The sequence below is a fragment of the Drosophila santomea genome, chromosome 3R, assembly GCF_016746245.2.
Source record: "Drosophila santomea strain STO CAGO 1482 chromosome 3R, Prin_Dsan_1.1, whole genome shotgun sequence".
NCBI classification, from domain to species: domain Eukaryota; kingdom Metazoa; phylum Arthropoda; class Insecta; order Diptera; family Drosophilidae; genus Drosophila; species Drosophila santomea.
The window spans coordinates 12,750,868-12,771,192 of NC_053019.2; the positions used below are offsets into that span (position 1 = coordinate 12,750,868).

The 20,325-nt window shown below is 47.2% G+C and overlaps 5 protein-coding genes across 11 annotated transcripts; 2 read left to right on the plus strand and 3 right to left on the minus strand.

Moving 5' to 3' along the window:
* Nucleotides 1-529: 529 nt before the first annotated feature.
* On the plus strand, nucleotides 530-12,343 carry LOC120453777. 6 transcript variants are annotated; one of them, XM_039638620.2, is made up of 8 exons: nucleotides 530-661; nucleotides 6,837-7,390; nucleotides 8,710-9,097; nucleotides 9,163-9,407; nucleotides 9,486-10,301; nucleotides 10,407-10,704; nucleotides 10,762-11,048; nucleotides 11,170-12,343. In XM_039638620.2, exons 2-8 carry the CDS (start codon nucleotides 7,179-7,181, stop codon nucleotides 12,143-12,145), a joined length of 3,222 nt encoding a protein of 1,073 aa, XP_039494554.1. In that variant the 5' UTR covers nucleotides 530-661; nucleotides 6,837-7,178; the 3' UTR covers nucleotides 12,146-12,343. The 6 variants fall into 6 exon arrangements, with proteins under 6 accessions (XP_039494554.1, XP_039494552.1, XP_039494555.1 ...); XM_039638618.1 differs by lacking the exon at nucleotides 530-661 and adding an exon at nucleotides 6,295-6,456; XM_039638621.1 differs by lacking the exon at nucleotides 530-661 and adding an exon at nucleotides 6,295-6,456 and having other exon boundaries at nucleotides 10,765-11,048.
* An 808-nt stretch (nucleotides 12,344-13,151) lies between these two features.
* On the plus strand, nucleotides 13,152-14,600 carry LOC120453766 (glycine N-methyltransferase). The gene is made up of 4 exons (XM_039638601.2): nucleotides 13,152-13,411; nucleotides 13,530-13,657; nucleotides 13,718-13,974; nucleotides 14,257-14,600. The coding sequence occupies exons 1-4, from the start codon at nucleotides 13,197-13,199 to the stop codon at nucleotides 14,524-14,526; spliced, it is 870 nt and encodes a 289-aa protein (XP_039494535.1). The 5' UTR covers nucleotides 13,152-13,196; the 3' UTR covers nucleotides 14,527-14,600.
* Nucleotides 14,522-14,904, minus strand: LOC120453767. The gene has a single exon (XM_039638603.2). It carries the CDS (start codon nucleotides 14,771-14,773, stop codon nucleotides 14,627-14,629), a length of 147 nt encoding a protein of 48 aa, XP_039494537.1. The 5' UTR covers nucleotides 14,774-14,904; the 3' UTR covers nucleotides 14,522-14,626.
* Nucleotides 14,905-15,286: 382 nt separating this feature from the next.
* Nucleotides 15,287-17,565, minus strand: LOC120450803 (nuclear pore complex protein Nup88). Its single transcript, XM_039633971.2, has one exon. It carries the CDS (start codon nucleotides 17,506-17,508, stop codon nucleotides 15,394-15,396), a length of 2,115 nt encoding a protein of 704 aa, XP_039489905.1. The 5' UTR covers nucleotides 17,509-17,565; the 3' UTR covers nucleotides 15,287-15,393.
* A 306-nt stretch (nucleotides 17,566-17,871) lies between these two features.
* LOC120450805 (probable cytochrome P450 313a4) lies at nucleotides 17,872-19,967 on the minus strand. 2 transcript variants are annotated; one of them, XM_039633974.1, is made up of 7 exons: nucleotides 19,740-19,967; nucleotides 19,483-19,680; nucleotides 19,244-19,429; nucleotides 18,965-19,037; nucleotides 18,795-18,921; nucleotides 18,154-18,739; nucleotides 17,875-18,091 (listed from the first exon to the last, which is right to left on the minus strand). In XM_039633974.1, exons 1-7 carry the CDS (start codon nucleotides 19,891-19,893, stop codon nucleotides 17,931-17,933), a joined length of 1,485 nt encoding a protein of 494 aa, XP_039489908.1. In that variant the 5' UTR covers nucleotides 19,894-19,967; the 3' UTR covers nucleotides 17,875-17,930. The 2 variants fall into 2 exon arrangements, with proteins under 2 accessions (XP_039489909.1, XP_039489908.1); XM_039633975.2 differs by lacking the exons at nucleotides 19,483-19,680; nucleotides 19,740-19,967 and having other exon boundaries at nucleotides 17,872-18,091; nucleotides 18,795-18,901; nucleotides 19,244-19,303.
* Between the last annotated feature and the right edge of the window lie 358 nt (nucleotides 19,968-20,325).

The window sequence follows — 20,325 nt, forward strand, 5'->3', positions numbered from 1 at the left end:
TCCTTTGCGAAAGGGAAGAGTTATTCAGTTATTTACTTAACCAACTTCTGTTGACTTCAGTTGACTTAAGCGTGGCAAATTGGCGTCATTAGTGTCGTACTTAGGATCACCAGACGCCGCAGGTTCCGACAGCTGGCCAAACTTTTGGCTAATCCACTGCCGCCGTCAGTCGTCAGATGTCAGCACTTTTGTTTGGCCAACTGCACGCATGCGCAAGAGCCAAAACAAAACTGGCCACTGCGCCGGCTACTGCACCATCCCCGTCTCTTTCTCTTTCTCTGCCCCTGTTGCTGTCTCTTTCGCGGCCTGTGCATCTTGAGCGCGGCTTTGGGAGCCATCAAATTGGCCAGCCGCAGTTAGTCTCGTTATTGACTTCGCGCACTCCGGTCGCTGCCTCGGCTGCTGAGTTTTCCACACCATTTTCTCGGCTGGAAAATGCAAATTACGAACGAACGAAAGTGTTGTCGCCTACTGAAGAATAGGAACGTGACCGAGTCATTGGGAAAATAAGCAGAATTTGTACTTTGATTGCGGGTCTGGCAAAGAAAGTTTTGCTCTTCTATTGCTCGGTTAAATCAAGAGCGACATTTAGTAATTTAAGATCTGCCAAGTGTAAAGTGATTTTGTATACGAATAATGTGTTGAGGAACAGCCAATGAAGGTAAGCGGCTAAAATGAAAAACTAAAATATTCCTATATTACTCATACGACATGTAAGCACAGTCTTGTGGCCTAACCTACTATCCATCTTTGCTTTTTTGAGGGATTTGTGCTAAATGACATGGCAATTATGTCTGTTCCTGCCAATTAAATTTCTGATTTGATCCTAATTACCCGAAGAACAAACTAAGGCCACGACATTCTCCTGGCCAAGAATGGCTCATAAAAACTGGACAAGATCTTGAGGTGTGTGCGTTGACAACCAGACCATATAAGCCTTGTTAGCGAAGCGGCATACGCTTATTCGATTAGCGGGATTTACGGCCACTGCAGCTGTGGTAGCGTTGGTAGCGTTGTTAGCTTCTTGGGCTTCCATTCCATGGCGACGACATTCGAATCAAGATCGACAAGCCATTTTTCCTGCTAAACTCGTTCAGGTTTCCTACTTACCAGCAACCGCACTTTGTCCGCTGGCCGCAATTGTTGTCCGCGCGCGCTTCTTTCTAGGAGGGATCTCTCGGCTTTTCTAGCAATTATTTTCAGATTTTCTCCTCGGCCATGGGGCTGCGTGACAGGTCCGCGGTTCAGAAACTGGAGCATCGATGCGCAGTTTATTTCAGCTGCGATCCGACTCGTTTCCACTTCTGAAGGTGGGTCACAGCCATAACTCCTCGACTGGATCTTCGACTAACAGACACGTCTGTTCTATGGATATGGCTGTGGATGCGGCTATAATCGTGCGTTGAGCCATTTCCAATCACCAGTTTACCGCTATCGAACAATCTCTTAATCGGGACGCTAGAATGTGCTAATGAACCATTCTAATGCAGTACAAGGTTGTTCATTGAATCGATTGGCGGTCTTATAACCGTAGGCAATTTATCATGGTGTAACTATTTGTGGGACAATCATATATTTCGCTAAAAGGGGAGCTCTCATCAAGTAGAATCAAGTTGAAATCAAGTAGAATCAAGTTGAAATCAAGTGTAAACAAAAATGTTATATAGGGTGTTTTTTTTAGAGGTATAGAACTTTAAATTGCAATAAAACAACGATGGATTATTCGATTGACATGAATTTTATTGACATGAAAGATAATCTTGTGGCATTACATTTTAAATATGATTTCTGGCATATGACCGCCACGGCTGGCTCGGATGTAGTCCAATCTGGACGTCCAATTTGCAATGACTTTTTCCAATATTTGGCCGTATATCGGCAATAACACGGCGAATGTTGTCTTCCAAATGGTTTAGCGTTTGTGGCTTATCCGCATAGACCAATGACTTTACATAGCCCCACAAAAAGTAGTCTAGCGGTGTTAAATCACAAGATCTTGGAGGCTTATGAAAAATCGGGAACAACAGCAATCTCGTTTTGGGCCCATTCGACGAATCTACGCCTTGCTTGATGATCGTTTGGTTTCAATTCTTGCACGAGTTGGATTTTGTAAGCACGCATGACGAATTGCCAAACCAAACTGAGAATAAATCACTTGACAGCTGTTAAATCGGTCGCCATCTTGAACAGTAATGCCAACTTAAAGTTCTATACCTCTAAAAAAAACACCCGTTACAATAATAAATAGATTATTTTTGAGAATGTTCAAACTTATAGAATCAAAAAGAGTGAATGCTTGCAGTCTCTTGTAGTTTATACCTCTAGTATCTGTAGTCTCTTAGATTTGAATTATGTGGCAACTCGCGTAAAGATATCAAATTAGGGAAACCATGATAGAAACTTTGATTCAGTGTTTGCACATTAGGAATTACATAACTTTGGCTTGCAGGATTCCAACTTTTTTGGGACTAGGAAATATGTGGTTTTAAGGGGGTAGCTTATAAAAAGAAATCGATTCATTTTTCTCAGTGCTTGTGAACTAGCAATACTAGCAATTATTAACGCGCCGGGGCGTCCAGACTGTCTGTAATTAGATATCCAAAAATAGAAACAATTACATTAATCGACGGGCAGAAGCTTGTGGCCCTTAATTTGACCAGCGACCTTAATGGGCAGCGGTATCGCACGCCGTAATTATGAATAGCAATAAAGAATATCTATTTTCTCGAACTACCGAGAAGTGCAAACTTTCCCTGCCGACACGATAAACGACAAGAAAGCAATTATCTGGCCAGAGCCCAGAATTGCGATCCAATCTTGAGGAGGAACGGTACTGGGCCACAATGAGCACTGTTAGACGGCAATCAGATGGTGTCAATGGGGGTGCCTAATGGCCACTCTGGGCGCCCGTTGGAGGCGTTAGCCTGATCATGAGCGGAAAGCTGACCCACAAGGCACGCGCCATTTGAACTCAGCTGACCAAAGATGAGTGAGTGCCACTTAGCACCCACTTGTGGTACTGGGAGGAGAAGAAAACTTGCTGAGTTGGCCAATTAAAACGAACAAAAACATTTCGAGCTGCCAAGAAGAATTTCCATCAGAATTTTCGTGACCAGTTACCGCTAAAGGTCCAAGTCCAGGGGCCTTAAGCCGTGAACAGTGGCCACGCGGTATGCAAATGCAAATGCTTATGGCAATTTATGGCCCAGAGTTCATGAGCAGCGCCACGCGTCACGCTCTTTTGGGCAATTTCTTTGTCGGATTTCATTATCTGCGGCGTAATGCACCTTACCATCTCCTTGAGAAGAGGGCATTGTGCGGTAAAGTGTCCATAACGAGCAGGCCCAATGATATCAGCCTTCATTTAAGAGCAGTTTATAGTACATATGCATATGTAAGGCGTTTTTGCACAACCAAAGTTTGCCTTCTTTGGAAATCGGGAGAGTAGCTGAATTCCTTTGGTATTTAGTATTCATAAAGTGCATGTCGTCTTATCACTTTCCTAAGTGCCAATGAAGAAAGCTATGTATGCAAGCAAAACTAGTGACAATGTAAACAAGGAAATCCACTGATGATGGCCAATTATATAAACCGAGTGTTTAACATCTTAATGAGTTGCTTAGGATGTGAAATCCGCACTACCTAGGGTCAGTGGTCGTGATCTTGGTCAAGTCACGTAGCCAGATCGTAAAGCAAAGTGTCCAAGTGCTACTGCAAATTTAACAAAGGGACTTAAAAAAGCGCGAAATTAATTTCTTTTTAACCATCCGTTGGCATCAAAATCGAAATCAAACCGCTCCGGCACGTGAAGAGTGAATAGTGAATCGCTATTGTTGCCCGGATGACTGTTAGTGGGTTGGGCGGGCGGCGAAAGGGGCGGAGAAATGGCGTAATGTGTAGCACAATGTGACAATTGTCGTGTACTTTTCAAGACTCATTTCGGACTCGGGTTCGTGACGCAACTGCCAGCCGGCTGGCTAATGAATGAATGGAGCCTCATGGAGCTGGGAGTTGGGAGTTGGGGGCTTGGAGCAGTTCACCGAAGTGGAGTGGAAGAGGGGAAGAAATGTATCTCACTCGGGAGGCCACGATTCTACAAAGAAAGTCTCGCAGAGCGATTATGTCTGGGCCTTAAGTCTAAGGGAAAGTCATGAGACTTTAATTGCGCAATGTTTTTGTGCAAATGATTTGAATAATTTGCAGAACTTGTCCACCAACTACACTGGGGGAAGAGTTCTCTGGCCGGCCAACTGCTGGTTGTGCCTAGACTTTATGGCCACTCTAATGGGCTACTTAGCTAGTCGCATTTTCTCTCACTGCCTGCGCATGTCAGATACGCAGTGCTGGGCACAAGACGAGCGCGAAGGAATCAAGCGTATCTCTCGGAGCACCCAACTCCCAACTGCCAACCTCCAACTGGCAACTCCAGCTCAACCCTCCGGTTGTATCTCCACTATCTGTATCTTCAAGCTTCGTCGGGCTGGCGCTGAGCAGAAAAAAATACGACTAATTTCTGAAATAGCTGCCGCTGCACAAGAAACTCAAGAAACTCAAGAAACCTTAAAACAGACACCGAAACTACGAAAAACTACGGCTAAAACACAGCCTGGTAAATTGAATAGAGAAAGTGATGATCACGGTAGTATGATGTTATTTGTTAAATAAATCACATCACCCATCAACACCACAACCCCCTTTGTCGAATGCGTGCAGTTAACGGTTTAACTGCCAAATGAAAATTCTCTTAAAAGTAAAAGCTGGCGTCGCACAAAGGAAAATTCTACCTGCATTTGAGGGGACAGAAACCGTTGAAAGCGAGAATGAAAAGGGGCAGGTTCGTGTTTGGGTTCTCTGAAATGAAAACAAAATTAATTATTTGTATCTTATTTAACTGCTTTTTTATGTGACATCCGTAGAAAACGAAACCAGGCACAGGTTAAAGGGTCTTTAGCACTTCAGGTCCAGAAAAGCCATAAAGCTAAGAGCTTTCTGGCCAGAGTGTGGACAACAAAGGGCAAATTAAGCCGCTTTGCATTTTTCGTTTTGTCTCAGGTGGACCACATTTAATTACTTGTTACTGTTAGCTCATGAATAAACCGAAAACGTTGTCAACACTCGAGAAACAAACACTGCCGATCAGAGGCCATCAAAATTAAAATCTTGGATGGAAAATGGAAAGTTTGATGCAAACAGAGAGATAGATTTTTACGGCGGCGGGCTCAAAAGTGTTTTATGAGTGAAATGGAAACGGATATTTAATTGAATCATCTTGACTTGAATGCGGTGGTAATGTGTTGATTTCATTTCGGTAGCCCAGCCAAATATCATAAAATCCATCATGCATACAACCCCCTATTCCTGTCACTATTTATAAAGCTCAGATGGTGCATTATTTTTGTTTATTCTAATTTGCAATTTAAAATGCAAATTTAAGATCAAGCATGTAATGGCTTTGCATGCATATAAGCGTAATAATACGCTTATTACCCGAAACTATTCTTCTGCTTGAGATCTCTCATTCATTCTTGGCCAAGCTATTCTCAATTTCCAACTGCGCCCAGGCGATTTCAGCTCCACACAAAGTGAAAAATTAAATGCATTTTACGATGGAGCGAAAGAGGCCGCGGGCAGCTCCAATTATCGTAAGACTTGACCACGGTCATTGATTTCGAAAATGCCTTCACTGCTGCAGCCCGCTGGTTACCCTTCCACCGGCTATCCAACCAACAACCATCAACCATAGACCATCTATCCACGCTCTCCATCTGCCCCCGGATTCCCCTAATCCGTCACAGCTTCTGCGCTTGCGCAAATGGCAAAACCCGGGCCACCGGCATTCGGCATTCGGGAGTCCCACTCGAAGTCGCGACACCACTGGGTTTAATTGCAATTTGCCCGCGGTTCGGGCCGTTTTGTGGGAGACTGACATTGGGTTCAAACCCTCAATGGTGCATTGCCCAAAGTTGACTTTGCGACATTCACATCGGTGGTATGCAAATGCTGAGCCGCACACATAATGCTCGGATATTGGGCAAGTGATTGTGGCACTCGTCCCTCTCGATCATTCGTATTTTTGGCCAAAAGAAAAACAGTTTAGCCATTTGGCCATCATATGTATATATTCCATATTCCGCGGTACACAAAGCCATTCTCATTGTGCTCCTACTGCCCACTTGCGCCAGAGATGATATTGTTGTTAATATGGCCCGCTCTTTCTTTCTTTCTCTGCCACTGGCTCTTTGCTTGTAGCCAACTGCTTCGACGTTTTGAGCCCGTTTTAGTCGCCGTGTGGCATTCAACGAACTCGGACGGACTTAGCCCGGTTTCGGAGCCCAGTTACAGCACTTGGATTGCAGATGCGGATTACCAAAAGATAGACCAGTATTTGAACGGATTGGGCCGGGCTTTTTCGAGTGACGATGTGGTGCAGTGGAGTTGAAGTTCAATAAGGCACAAGTAAATGGCATTTCAAATTGGCTCATTCGAGTTGTGTGTGTGTATGTGATTGTGTGGCATTTGCTAATTACCGCGAATATTTCTGCAGTGAAAGTATCTCATAGATGCAGCTCGGCTCGAATCCCAGTGTGCGTGGCTGTAAATAGCAACAAGCATTTTTCCGATACAACAATCGCATTTCATTCGGCAATTTATCAGCCGAGATGGTGTAAAAACTAAAACTACAAACGAAACTGGAAAGCCTAAAATCTCGAATCATACATTATTAACAACGATTTTGCAATACCTTTTCCTACCAGTGAATTATGGCCAACGGTTTTGGGGGCCTGTGCCTTAATCTAATAATGCTAAAGTCTGTCGGTTTTTGGTTTTGCTTGCAGCTAATTAATGAGCCGGCTCCAGTGCGATGATTGAATGATGGCCCCTGTGGAGCACGCCATGCAAATGCAACACCTTCGCCGGGTATCTTACAGTGTACCTAATATCTCATACCCTGTGCGATTCGCTAACACGTTGGAAATTAGCGTTCAATGCGCCTAAACGGATTGCATTCACCGCTAATTGCTCACAAATTGCTAGCTCCACCGCCGCCAAAATAAACCAACAAAGAAATCAAGTTAAAAACCAATAATAACCAGTCAGTGAAACAGTGCGATTTGCATCCGCAGCTGCGGCATTCCGCGGCTGTTTAGCACGCCCAGCCCCCAGGAAGAAGGAGGAGGATGGTCACCTGCAAGGTGGACTCCCAAACCGCGGTGGCTGTGCCCAAAATGAACTCGGTCCGGACCCGCGGAAAGCCCGCCGCCGGAAGCAACAGCAATAGCAACTCCTCCGGCTTTCGGCTCCTGGACGGCGACCAGCTCGAAAACAATTCGAGTGTCAGCCGCAACTCGATCTACAAACTGAAGATCGATCTGATGTTTGACGATTCCAGGTGAGTTGTGTATATGTTCGGATATGATTTTGGTTATAGTTTCGGGGTGAAATTTTGTGATTGGGAGCAAATTGCCTGGGGAGGTGTGTTTGTGTTGGGCCATTAGCCTCGCTCTCCATCTCTCTATCTCTAAGCAAAACAAATCAATTAGCCTCTCATTTCCACTGCTGACCGACCACCCAACACTTTCGTTCTCGAAACCGCGACTCACAAGATACAGATACAAAAACTAGTTCCAAGAGATATTTCGTTTACCGTTTGGCATTTCCATAACCAGCATAAAGCTACAGTTAGTTCCAAAATTAAAAACTATATTGTCCGATGGAGTCTGCTTCATCCGAATAAATCCGAAGAGGGGCCATCCAAAGATAGAGCGACACTTGCTCTTTGAATAAACAAATATTCATCGGCGACACACATTCGCCGGCGGACGAACTACTAAATTGATTGAGAAAGAAAACCACGAGCTCTCCACTCCAGCCCCCAACAGTCTACACCGATCCCCACTCAGCTCCACTCATCTTCATTCCCATTCAAAACTCGAGACGTTCTATGGAAATAAGCATTTCCGATTTTATGTCAGCTAGCGGTAAACGGAATGGCTTGAATTGGGAACACCTTAAGCTGCATTCAGTATTCGGTATTCGGCACTTGGCCATTGGCCATTGGCCATTGGCCTCCACGACGCCTCTATCCCGGCAACCTCTCTTTATCTTTGGCCATCCCATGACTCTCGGGCTCTGACCTGGTCAGCAGGATGTGGCCAATTCGGCTTCCAGTCAACAAGTTCACAACTAGCTGACACTCGGACTCAAACTCCGCGGAGAGTTGAATATGCTAATCTCGGCTTGCTTTTGCGTTAATCAGTCAAACTTTCACAAAAATGGAACCGTTTTCTCGACTTAAGCACTCAACGTGTTGACGGGAGAACGGCAATAAAATAAAAATCAAAATTAACTTTTCAATCTAATCGATGATCTACATTCTAAATTTTATGTTTTTGAGCAAATTAAATTAGACATTTATTCTTCGGCGAGGCAAATAACTTTCTGGTCGTTTTGGCCATCAGAATAGTTTGAATATATCAATCAAAATTAAGCATTTAAATGAGCTTAGAAATTCTTTAGCTAGTACTAAATTATTCAGTTCGTAAATGTTACCTGTATATGTAAGAATAGAGTTAAGATGTAGAACGAAATAAAATATCAATTGGATATGTAGAAAATGTTATTAAATATTTATAGCAATCCATTAAAATATTATATTATATATTTTAATTTTGACTACCAATAATCATCCAATCCCTGCTCCCTATCCAGATCCATGCGAAGCAGCCGCCTTGACGATCCCCGTGGATCGCATCGCACCCGCTCCATCATCATGTATGGGCGCAGTGAGTTGGCCAGCACCTCGGGCGACACGCCCCGCTCCCTGAGCAGCTTCCTGCAGGACAACCAGCAGGGAATGGGTCAGGGTCAGGGGCAGTCGGCCAAGGTGCTGGCCGAGGCGGCCAAGAAGGACGTGCAGCGGATCAGCAACAGTGTGCAGGCCCAGATCGAGCAGATGTTCACGGATGTGGCCAAGGACGCCACCAGCAGCTTCGATGTCACCTGCCTGGGATCGCTGCCACTGAAGGACAAGGTGACCAGTCTGCAGGGTCTGCAGGAGCCACTGCGTCAGCTGTACCTCAGTGAGGTGACTAAGAAGGTATGAATGTTTGCAAGTTATCCAGTTAACCCAGCTGGCAATAATATCCCCGTTCCAACAAACAGAAACTAAACTCCGGATCGCTGGATATCTGTGCCACCGGACTGAGAGTGAAGATCAGCGCTCTGGCACTCCCAAATGGATCGACTGCTCCGGAGGAGAACGAGGCCCTCATTACGCCCTTCCACAACATTGCCGTGTGGTCGGCGGTGAAGTTCGTCATATCCGATGACGATGGTGGTGCCGCCTTTCTACCCCTAATCACCGATCCAGAGAATATCGACAAGACTGCCCTGTTCCAGCCACTCAGGTTAGTTATCGTTTTAAGTTTTTAGGGAAACTGATTCTTGACCATATGATATATATATATTTTATATCAAATTTACAGCTCCAGCGAGCAGCTGGCGGTGGAGCAAAGCATCCATGTGCACGCGCCCATTTTCGCGGTGGTAATGCGATCGGCCAGTTCGCCCAAGGTGCTCGAGTGCCATGGATTCATCTGCAAGAGCACGGAGGACGCCATCGTGATCGCCGCCACGCTCTACCAGAGTCTGATGGCCCACGTGAGCAGCAGTTCCCGGCGGAGCACCCAGCGGAGGGCACCGCGTCAGCAGAACGGAGTCAGCTGCATTAGCATCGCGAGCAGCTCGGCATTGACCAGCTCGAACTACCTGTCCCGGTCGCAGATAGTGCCCAGTGCCTCTGGACGTCGCAGCTCCTTCCGGGGTAGTGCCGGTGGTGCTCCATCCCGTTCCGGTCGGAAGAAGCGGGTGTCCAATAGCTCCCTAAGCTCACACAGTAATGTGATCAACGAGACCGCAGAGCTGGAAACATCGACGGAGGAGCGCAGGCGCAAATCCCACAAGTCTAAGCGGGCTCCTCCGGTTCCCACCACGGTTCCTGGCTTGATTAATCACAGAAGCGGCGGAGGAGGAGGAGGGCCATCCCGAAGTGGCAGCATAGTGTGTGGCAATGGCCACGTGAACCGACTGCATCAAAGCGCTCATCACGGCAAAAAGTCTTCGGTGGGATCGGAACTATCTGCCGCTGTCGATGTGGCACCCGCCAACGGGGACATCCTCACTCGTGTGGCCATTCCCAGATCGGGTAGCTTTCTCAACACCGGAGGACTGACGCGCTACAAGTCGCGGGCGGCGAGACGCCATTCCGGCAAACTGGGCGGCGGAGGCGGCGGCGGAGGAGGGTGAGTATTGCCACCGAACTGGTGGTCAGGTGCAACTGGCGCACTGCGCCACTGCATCTGGCCCATGGGCACGGGCGGCAAACTTTTTGCAATATGGGGGAGAAGGTTTGGTCTGGTTGATTGGCATCGCTTGAATTGTGCTTCTAGTTCCCCACTTGGTTTCAGCGAACTGTTTAACGAATTTCGCCTGCACGAGAACCTGCACTCGCTGGACGACATCCTGTACGCCATCATCGATGCCGACGGCATGTCCTTCAACGACCTGAAGCCCATCTACAAGGAGTTCCTGCTGAAACTAGCAGTCACTCTGACCCAAGACGAGCTCTTCCAGCGCTCCAAGAACATCATGAGGCGCCAGAAGAAAAAGAAGCAAAAGCGCAAGCCCAGTGTGAATGGATCACAGGTGGGTCTCCATTTCGCCTATGAAATTGGTGCACGTAATAGAATTTCCATCTTATAGAAGAAGGTGAAGACGAGTTTTTTCGGCACAAAGAGTCTGAAGAAGGTTCTCCAACTGGGCCAATTTCGCTCGTGCCGCGGCAAGTTGACCAAGCCGGCTGTTAAGGAGTCCACCCTGGACAGCAAGGGCAAGCCCAGGATCAGTTCGCCCATCATCATCGGACCGCCCATCAGCCACAGCCACGTCCAGCAGCAGCACCAGCGGAATAGGGCGGCTACCAGCGGCTCCGATGTCTCCGTGGTGCGGAACGAGCACACCCAAGGACTCAATCGGAACAGCAGCAGTGGGTATGTTACCGCTATTGCAATATATTAAAACTGATTTCAAGAAGAACGACTCATATGCCATATGCATACCCTGTTCCCAGTATCTTCAACTGCATCTAAACTCATTTTCTGTGTCCCGCAGATACGTGTCTTGCTCGGAGTGCAGCTATGACTCCGAGTCCTGCGCCTGCGCCTCCGCCGATCGCTGCTACTGCAGCCTGCGCACGGAGCACCTGAACCACAAGCTGCGCCAGAAGAACGAACGGACCATGGCCATGGCCTCGCCCACCCGAAAGCCCACGAGCGGCGCTGTCCTGCCCCCCAGTGCAGCTGGAACTGCAGCCAATAACCGGCACTCGTTGATCTCTTGCCGCTCGGACGACAAGTGCTACTGCTCCATGGTGGAGGAGGAGCCGGCCAGCTCGATGGAACGGGACTCGGCCAACAACTCGCACACGGAAACCACCACATCCTGTGACTCCGACAGCTGTGTGAGCGCCAGCAAGTGCTACTGCAAGCGGACCCATCGCCGTCAGCGATCCGCGACGGCAGCGGCCATCAGCGAGGATTCACTGTCGCAACAACAGCGCAAATCCCGCCCAGGAAACGGAGGAGCTGGTGGGGCACGCAAGGGAAAGTCTGCGGAGAAGCTGGGCCTGGACTACGAGCTCTTCAGCATCAGCGGAAGCGGTCAGCCAGTGCAACCGCACGAGGCACTGAGCGTGAAGAAGAGCGTGGAGGCGGCGGCGGTCTTTGCGGACATGAAGCTCAGCCAGACGACGGACATTAAGAGCCTCTGCCCACCAAAGGGTCCGGGATCGAGGATTGGCAATGGAAGCTGCCGATCGTACGCCTCCTCCAGAAGGTCCTCGTACCGCACCCGCGAATCCTTCAGCACGGATCGATTGGGTGGCGGCCTACCACCGCCGATGCCTCTGAGCAAGGGGATGGGATTGGCGGGCGGAGGAAGCGCCGACAATCTGTTGGCGAATCTAAAGGCCATGGAGGCGAAGGCCGCCTCCATTCGCAGCAGCGCCAGCAGGAGCCGCATGGGCAGCTATCAGTCGATGCGGGCGGTCAGCGCCTCCCTGGAGGACTCGCTGGGGTACTTGCCATAGACCAGGATGTGGGATCCGAAACTAGAAGCTGATTCTGATAAGATGTACATAGTTCATAAGCCTATACTTAAAGGAAATACTTTACTCCCTCGAACGGCTTATGTTTCCCAAGACGATTTTCATGATTACCATATGCATGATCAATCATCTTGGGAAACGTAATCATATTTACCTTTAAGTATCTCCTATAGGAAATCCAGTTAGACTTTATCTCTAAGATCGTATCCGTATCCGTAACAAGGTGCAATATAATGACCAATCTTCTGGGCACAGATATGTTCCAGTTATTTAAAGCAGTGCAATATTTATAAATACTATTTAAAATAAAAACATATATACTCAACAAAAAATCTTAGTTTCTGGAAACCCGGTTTACGTAAGTTTCGAATGACTTAGCAATTTTCAATATTTTATATGTGGCTTTTGAGTCGGAAATGACTCGTATCTCAAATATAGTAAACAGTGATTTGGGGAAATTCACGGAAAATATAGAACTCATTGAGTCTATGCGAAGTACAGTGAACTCTAATCGGAGCAGACCTTTTATAGTTTTTATTATGAATCCTAAACTATATTGGTTGTTAAATATTATGGACAAATATAATAATCATTTGTGAGTAGTGAGGCAACATAGATTGAACCGAAAGGATCTATGAATACCTAACATTTTTATAGGTGTTACAGATTTCACTGTAAGCTGACATGCTTAATTTTTTGCATTGTCATCCTATTTTGACCAGGGGATGCGATCGCTGACTCCTAATCACAACCGGAGGGTCAGGGTCAGGAGCAAGCCACAAAAGCGAAAGCCCGCCGGCGAGAACACGTTCCGTCGGGAACAGATGTTGAAGCTCTAGCCGTCATCCCGCCCATGGGTCATACGTCAAGTGGGCGGAACTGATAAGATTACGGACTGCTATGTGGCCTAAGTCGGCACTTTGTGGGAGCGCCAGCTGTTGGCTTCTGAATCCCCGGAAAGCCGACGTGGAACGTGATGGTGGAACGGCAAATTATTCACTTGCTATCCGCCGACCAGTGCTGACCACCAAAGATGACCACCTCCGCCGACAGTGTGTTCGTTGCCCGATCCGATGGCATCTCCGCCGAAGGAGTCCGGGATCAGTACGCCGATGGCAAGGCCGCCAAGGTGTGGGAAATCTTCATCGGGGACAAGAACTCGCGCACGGACAACTACAAGAACTTCCTGATCGACATGCTGCGCAATAAGGGATGCAAGCGTGTCCTGGACGTGGCCTGTGGAACGGGGTAAGATGCGAAATCATCCTTATCCTTAAGTGCTAAATCTTAGTCAACTAAACTATTTTTGCAAGCTTGTGTCCTCAGAATCTACTGTGTGCCCTAATCTACATTATTTTTCTTTCAGTGTGGACTCCCTGATGCTTGTGGAAGAGGGCTTCGAGGTTGTGTCCGTGGATGCCTCTGACAAGATGTTGAAATACGCTCTCAAGGAGCGCTGGGCCCGACGAAAGGAAGCTGTCTTCGATAAGTGGGGTATGTTGTGTGAAGGACAATATCCGTAGCCCTATATCTACTTATCTGATTATCCTTCAGTCATTGAGGAAGCCAACTGGTTGACTCTGTACGACGACATCCAGGAGCACATCCAGGATGGTTTTGATGCCGTCATTTGCCTGGGCAACTCGTTTGCCCACTTGATGGATGGGTTCGGGGATCAGCGGGAGCACAAACAGGCCATTGGCAACTTTGAGAAGTGCCTCAAGCCTGGAGGCGTCCTGCTCATCGATCACCGCAACTACGACAATATCCTGGAAACAGGAGCGACGCCTGCCAAGAGCATCTACTATAATGTAAGTACTACTCTTCATATAAAAACTAATCTCAGTCTGATCCAATACGGTTGTAGTTCATGCCGATACATTTTCTACCGAATCATCTCCTCAATTAAAAACTATTAAATTCCACACTCGGGCAAAATAGCCCAATATTGTCACATCATCGTGGCGATAAGAGCGGATGATCTTGTTTGTGAACCCCACATAACACATCATAATCATCACCCGCCTTATCAGTTGCACATCTTCCGATTCAATTAATCCAATAATCCAATGATGACTTGCGACTAATTACAGACGAGTCACACGGCGGACATCAAGACATCCGTGCTCTTCTACTGCGGCAAGCCCTCACTGGTGTCCATGGACTACCTGATCGCTGGTAACAAGCTGACCAGCGAGTTCCGTCTGTCCTACTATCCCCACGAGCTCAAACGCTTCCAGGAGATTCTCGCCGAGATCTTCTCCGCCAAGGCCAAGCACCAGTTGTATGGTGACTTCAAGGAGATGAGCCAGGTGAAGAACCCCGCCTTCTACATCCACCTGATCGAGAAGCCACAGGTTTAGGTTTAAGTTTTTAGTTGTATTCACATTAGGCCACAAGACACATTCATATAAATATAAAGTTCCTCCGATTCGCACAGTCTCGAGTCTGCTCACTTTTCTCCTAAACCATTATGCAGAATCGACCCACGATGGAGCCAAAGCACAGGGTCACCATGGAGGCCTCGATTACGAACGGGAATTTGGCCTTCACGTAGTTAAACATCCCGGTGTAGATGCTCGACAGGGCGGCCAGTAGTATCAACGTCATGTCTCGTCCGCCGAACTTCGCTTCAGACTGCCACTAAAACGCAAAAGCTATCGAAACCCTTGATTATTGGGGCAAGTGTCATTAGCCTTGCAAATGCTTTTCCATTACGTTTTCAATGGGTTCTGTTTTAAAGAAAAAGTGAGTAACGATCGAAGTGCGATACCTATACACCCAAATACTGGGAAAATTGGCGGTATTCTGATAACAGTGAAGCTCAAAGTTCGAAAACTGTACTCCTGCGTACTACTCTATTAAAAATAATTTTATATATAAATTACTATCCAGAAAATACCATTGTAATGTAAATGCATGGCTTGGTATTATAATTGAGATTTTTATCCGGATAATTGAACAGTTTGTCAAAAATAGATTTTACTGTAACAGACTTTGTAGCACAATACCCATGGGTACCATGTTATTGTGGTCTCTGCTTGAAGGATCGCCTAGCAGACACCGTTGACGTATGCTCATTAAAATGTCATCGAATAGAAAACAAAAGCCAGCTAGCAAAAATTGGACTTAATCGACATGTTTATTATTAATACGTTTTAGTTCTACGCAAAAGCTTTACTATCTCGAAAACGTGGTGAAATCATAACAGTGCGCTTTTCAATCCGAATTTAGACACCAACGATTTTGTTTATGCGCTTGACGTCGACGATCTGGCGATCGATCTCCCCGGTTAGCTGGGTGAGTATCTCGGTGATAGTGCGGTGCTGTTTCTCCGGCAGCTCGTAAGCGTTCTTCTTGAGGTCCTCTTGACTCTTCGCAATGTGGTAGCGCTGCTTGTTTAGCGTCTTCTTGGCGCTCTCCAATCCAGCGGCCAGGCTCTGAGTGACCTTGTTCAGTCGAGTCACCTCCTGGGAAAACTCACGTTCCGCTACCACACTATTGGGTAGTGAGGCATTGGCCTTTTGCATCAGGGCGTTGCACTTGCGGACGAGAAGCTCCTGGTTGTAGCTGATCTCCTCGAAGCGCTCCGCAAGCTTGTGGGCCCGCTCGCTGATCAGTTCGCGTTCCTGCTCCAAGTCTTGGATCTCCTGCAGCTGTTGTTCCTTCTTTAGCTGGATCTGGTTAATGTGGCGGGCAAAGGCGGCGCGCACAAGGTCATGTCGTTTAAGGTACTGCTCGCGAAGAACCTCGATGGCCTGGTTAAGGAGTTCGTAGCTCTCCTGGGCAGATGGCGAGGTAAGTTTATCCGCCAAGATGGGCTGGTTAACACTGCGTTGCAAAAGCGATTTAATGGTATCGACAAATGATGGGCCACTTTCCTGCTGCGACACGTCCAGGCCAACTGGCTTATTCTCATTGGATGTAACCAGCAGCTGGGCATCTATTACCAGCTTAAGACTAATAACCTGACCGCTGCCCAGCAGGAGAACCATACCGGCAGGAATTTGCAATAGAGCAAGTCCAAAGACTGCGTTCACAGTCTCACTGGAGTCGAATTTTGTGCACAGAATGTACTCTGCACGTGAAGATGCAGCCAGCTCTAGACGATCCTCATCGGACTCGCTCTCCAAGTAACGTTGCAGCTCTGAGATAAAACTGACCGTAACGGCATGAAGTCCTGCGTTGTGGTAGGCAAAGTAGCGCAGCTCATTGATCAGATCCCGCTTTAAATATATGGGACAGTGGTAGACATTTCCTTCTTCTCCAGTTCCGGATGCAGATATTCCCAACTCAAGTTCCACAGTCTCTAGTACATGCACAACGTATTCGGCGGGTTCAATTAACACAAAGTCGTCAACCTCGTTGAACGAATGCTCAGTGGCCTCCGCCTCCATTAGCAGAGCATGGTGAAGCTTTCCGTTAGACTCTGCTATAACCATGGTCGGCGGAAGTGACGGAATAATCATGAGGGCACAGGACTCCAGACCATAATTGTCATGCGCCTGGGGCGTTATGGTGATGGGGCCCTGGAGGCGGGTTTTTTCCGAGTCCAGGCCGGTCATTAAAATGTATATGTTTCCATTCTCGCGGAGCACAACCATAGGCCACTCTATCCGCTCCTGCTTTGGCAGCGTTTTGGCCGCCATAAGGGTTTTGTTGCTCTTATCAAGAGTGGTTTCGTTTTTGCCGGCTATTTCTGGTTCTGTGTCACGTGGTTTTGTGGCAGGAGCGATGTCAAAGTCAACGGCTACCTCGCCGAAGTCGCAGAGTGAGTTATTGGCGCCACTTCGAAGCACCGATGGTCCCACCTGCCACACGTGGCGCAACTTGGAGTGATTGTAGACTCGAATTGTGTTGTTGTTGAGCAGCACGAGCAGCGTGGAATCCGATACGGAGTGCGGATGCCAGCGGACCTGGCGAACTTCTAGATGCGGGTTGTTGAGAAAAAGCTGGGTGTCCAGGCCGAACGTGCGGCAGGTGATCATGGGCTTGCCATCTTTGTAGTATCCATCGGGACCCCAGCGACGGGGCAGTTCCATGATGATAACGCCGCGGGGTCCACTAAGTGCCACTAGGGAGCCCTCGTTGGAGGCCAGTACGCGGTCCACCTCGAGAGTCACCACGCTCGAAGGAATTAGTGTCTGGAACTTCACTTTCACATCTGCCGCCAACGATGAGCGCCAGTTGCGCACGAGCAGGCAGTTGTCCTTCGCGTCCCAGGCAAAGAGCAAGTCGTCCTTGCAGTCCAACAGGTTCTGCGTCCTTTGCACCACGGGCAACCCATCGCGGATCTTCGCGAACAACTCAGCTTTGTTCAATTCCAAAACATCGGTGAGCGACATCGTTTGTTTATGCTTTAATTCGTGTGCCCGACTTTGATGCTATGTGATAGTGTGGTCGTAGCTTACGGAAATCCGCAAAGTATTTTTTTAGTATTTTTTGAGTTCGAATAAATGAAAGTCGAAATTGGCGAAAATCTCGGCTAAGAACATTTTCGAAAAAGGTACTGATATTAATTGCTCTTCAACTTTTTATCTATAGAAGTTCTATCTATAGATGTTAGTATGGACCAAACCATAAATTGAATACAAAATGAAATAACCAAACTAATACTCTGTGAGTACTTAATACAAATCTATGAAAAATATGGGAAATGTTATTAGCTAAATAAACAACATCCTTTTCAATATTGATACAATTCACAGAACGCATTATTTCAACAACTTTTATTAATCTATTTAAAATCACTTAGTTCTATAAACATTTAAATTCTCTTTTGGAGCTCCAACAGCGGCACAGATTTTAACTTCATGGTTATATCCTCAACAAAGTAGAGGTCTTCGAACGGAAAACTCGTTCTAAACCTATATTTTCTCAATAACTTGGCTAACGTAACTTTAGCCGATATCAAGGCATATCTCCAACCTAATATAAATGTAATAATAAATAGTCAAAATAAACGTAATTTGTAAACAATCGTTAGTTACCTATGCAATTTCTAATCCCCTTGGTAAAAGGTATGTAAGCGTACGGATGCTTGTCCTGGATATTGTGGGGCAGAAAATGATCTGGGTTGAAGGTTTCCGCATCTGGGCCCCAGATCTTTTTGCTTCTGTGCATGTGATATATGTCGATGGCGATCTGGACCCCTTTGGGAACCACTATTCCATTGGACAGCTTCAGGTCCTGCGCCGTTTGGCGGGATACAACTGGCACCGGGGGTATCACTCGCATTGATTCGTTGAGGATCAGATCCAGGTACACCATCTGCTGGGTGTCAGCGTAGGACACATCAAAGTCTCCGGTGTTGGGGAATATCGTTTTTATTTCCTCAAAGGCCCTCTCCTGATAATCGGGAAACATGGCCAGCAACATCAGGGTGTAGTACACTGCATTAGCGGTGGTCTCAAAAGCTCCAAAAACGATTATGTTTGACTCATCCTCAACATTTTTCAGGGTGAACACTCCTCGTCTCATCAAATCCGTGGCTAGGTTAAGAAATATATTCTTATCGTTGGATTGGATGGCGGGTAATGTTCCCTTCTCGTCCTCGGCCAACTTCCTTTCAATTATCTGAAGGGGCTAAGAGATTATTAACTGAATTAGCGGAGGTAATGATTGTCCTCACCTTCCGGATGAACTGGCGAATTTCAGTTTTGGCCTGGTAGTAGTGCGATTCCTTTCCAGCCAGCTGGCGGCAAAATCGGCTATTGAGCCACGGGGAGAAGCACATATCTGTCATGGTTTCCAGCATGCTATTAATGGATAGATGCCATCCGATTCCACCTCAACACTCACCATTGATATCGACCCAGCAAGGAATTGCTCCTGAAGTTCTCCTCGTCCTTCACGTCGCTGCCCATGGTGGTTTCTGATTTTATATACAATGATAATAAGTTTTTAATCAGATCGACTCTTTTATCTGCATTCATTCTAATGATAGATTCAGCGGAAATGTAGCAAGTGAGAGCAACAAGTGGAATTTACTTTTGGCAATGTTTATAAGCAACCAATAAACGTGACAGCCATAACTAATGAGTCTTCAATAAAACAAAATAGACATTCTTCTTTACTCACGGGTGGCTATTCCCAGGGTGAAGCTCTGCAGCAGTGGAATGAGATCCTTCTCTCCGTCGTCCTGCAATGGCTCGAGCTGGTCCAGCAGAAGGGAAGTCTCTCGGTTGAAAATGGGCAGGAAACTGAGTAGAACCTTGTGGCCAAAGGCGGGATTCAGCAGCTTCCGATGGATGCTCCACCGGGGATCTACACAAATCCACACTTAAGAAACTCCCACACTCAATTCCAAGGACACACACCCTTCATGCTGAATAATCCAACTCCGGCTCCATCGTCCACTGCCTTGTAGATAATACCCTTGTTGACGCAGTGGGGCGATGTAAAGATGTCCTGCACCACTTGGGGGTCACTGACAATCATGAAGGGAATGGGCCCCAGCCAGGAGAAGATCGTCGGACCGTGCTTGTCCAGAAAGCAGCCGAATGCATTCAGGATATCTGCGCACGGACACTAAGATTATTACTCCCGACCAACACAATAATCCAATCTATGGCACCTTCCCTGCGCATCAGCCAGTGAGCCATGCCCAGAATGGGATATCCAAGTGGTCCCGGTATCTTGAGGGTGAGCAGATAGAATCTGCGCCTGCTCCACAGAAAGTAGAACCAGAGCAGGAACAGCAATCCACACCACAGGGTCCAGGTCAGCATGATTAATCCTTTGGCAATATCCGCTATCCAATAGTGTAATGCGTTTCCTAACAATTTTCGACCGCTCGGTTTGAAGTGCGCCAAAAGTTTGATTAGCCAATTCTCAGTCAATCGACTTTTTATAATCCGGACGTGTTTAACTGGCTTGGGACGCGATCGACCAATTTGCTGTCACGCGTGGAGCTCAGCAATCGACCTGGTTGACTCTCCTCCTCCCAGGAGAGAAGAAGCCACAGGGCTACGGGGCTACGGGTGGAGACCCATTGAACCGCACATAGCGCGCCGTTTTTTATTGGGACTCGACATGGGGGGTTGCGCATACAAATAGCTATAATTTTGACTAATGGCCAGTGGTGACATGCGGCACACGCTTCAAGAATGCGAATTAGCCACCGACGATGCACTACGTCACTGATCGATTCCGATCTGGGG

Bases quoted from the DNA above. Each gene is read 5' to 3' on its own strand.
- LOC120453777 (XM_039638620.2), top strand. From the start codon at position 7,179: ATGGTCACCTGCAAGGTGGACTCCCAAACCGCGGTGGCTGTGCCCAAA. The intron at 7,391-8,709 runs GTGAGTTGTGTA...CTCCCTATCCAG, and splicing joins CTGATGTTTGACGATTCCAG to ATCCATGCGAAGCAGCCGCC. The intron at 9,408-9,485 runs GTTAGTTATCGT...TCAAATTTACAG, and splicing joins GCCCTGTTCCAGCCACTCAG to CTCCAGCGAGCAGCTGGCGG.
- LOC120453766 (XM_039638601.2), top strand. From the start codon at position 13,197: ATGACCACCTCCGCCGACAGTGTGTTCGTTGCCCGATCCGATGGCATC. The intron at 13,658-13,717 runs GTATGTTGTGTG...ATTATCCTTCAG, and splicing joins AGCTGTCTTCGATAAGTGGG to TCATTGAGGAAGCCAACTGG. The intron at 13,975-14,256 runs GTAAGTACTACT...GACTAATTACAG, and splicing joins CCAAGAGCATCTACTATAAT to ACGAGTCACACGGCGGACAT.
- LOC120453767 (XM_039638603.2), bottom strand. From the start codon at position 14,773: ATGACGTTGATACTACTGGCCGCCCTGTCGAGCATCTACACCGGGATG.
- LOC120450803 (XM_039633971.2), bottom strand. From the start codon at position 17,508: ATGTCGCTCACCGATGTTTTGGAATTGAACAAAGCTGAGTTGTTCGCG.
- LOC120450805 (XM_039633974.1), bottom strand. From the start codon at position 19,893: ATGCTGACCTGGACCCTGTGGTGTGGATTGCTGTTCCTGCTCTGGTTC. The intron at 18,922-18,964 runs GTGAGTGTTGAG...ATCCATTAATAG, and splicing joins TTGCTGGGTCGATATCAATG to CATGCTGGAAACCATGACAG. The intron at 18,092-18,153 runs GTAACTAACGAT...CATTTATATTAG, and splicing joins GGGGATTAGAAATTGCATAG to GTTGGAGATATGCCTTGATA.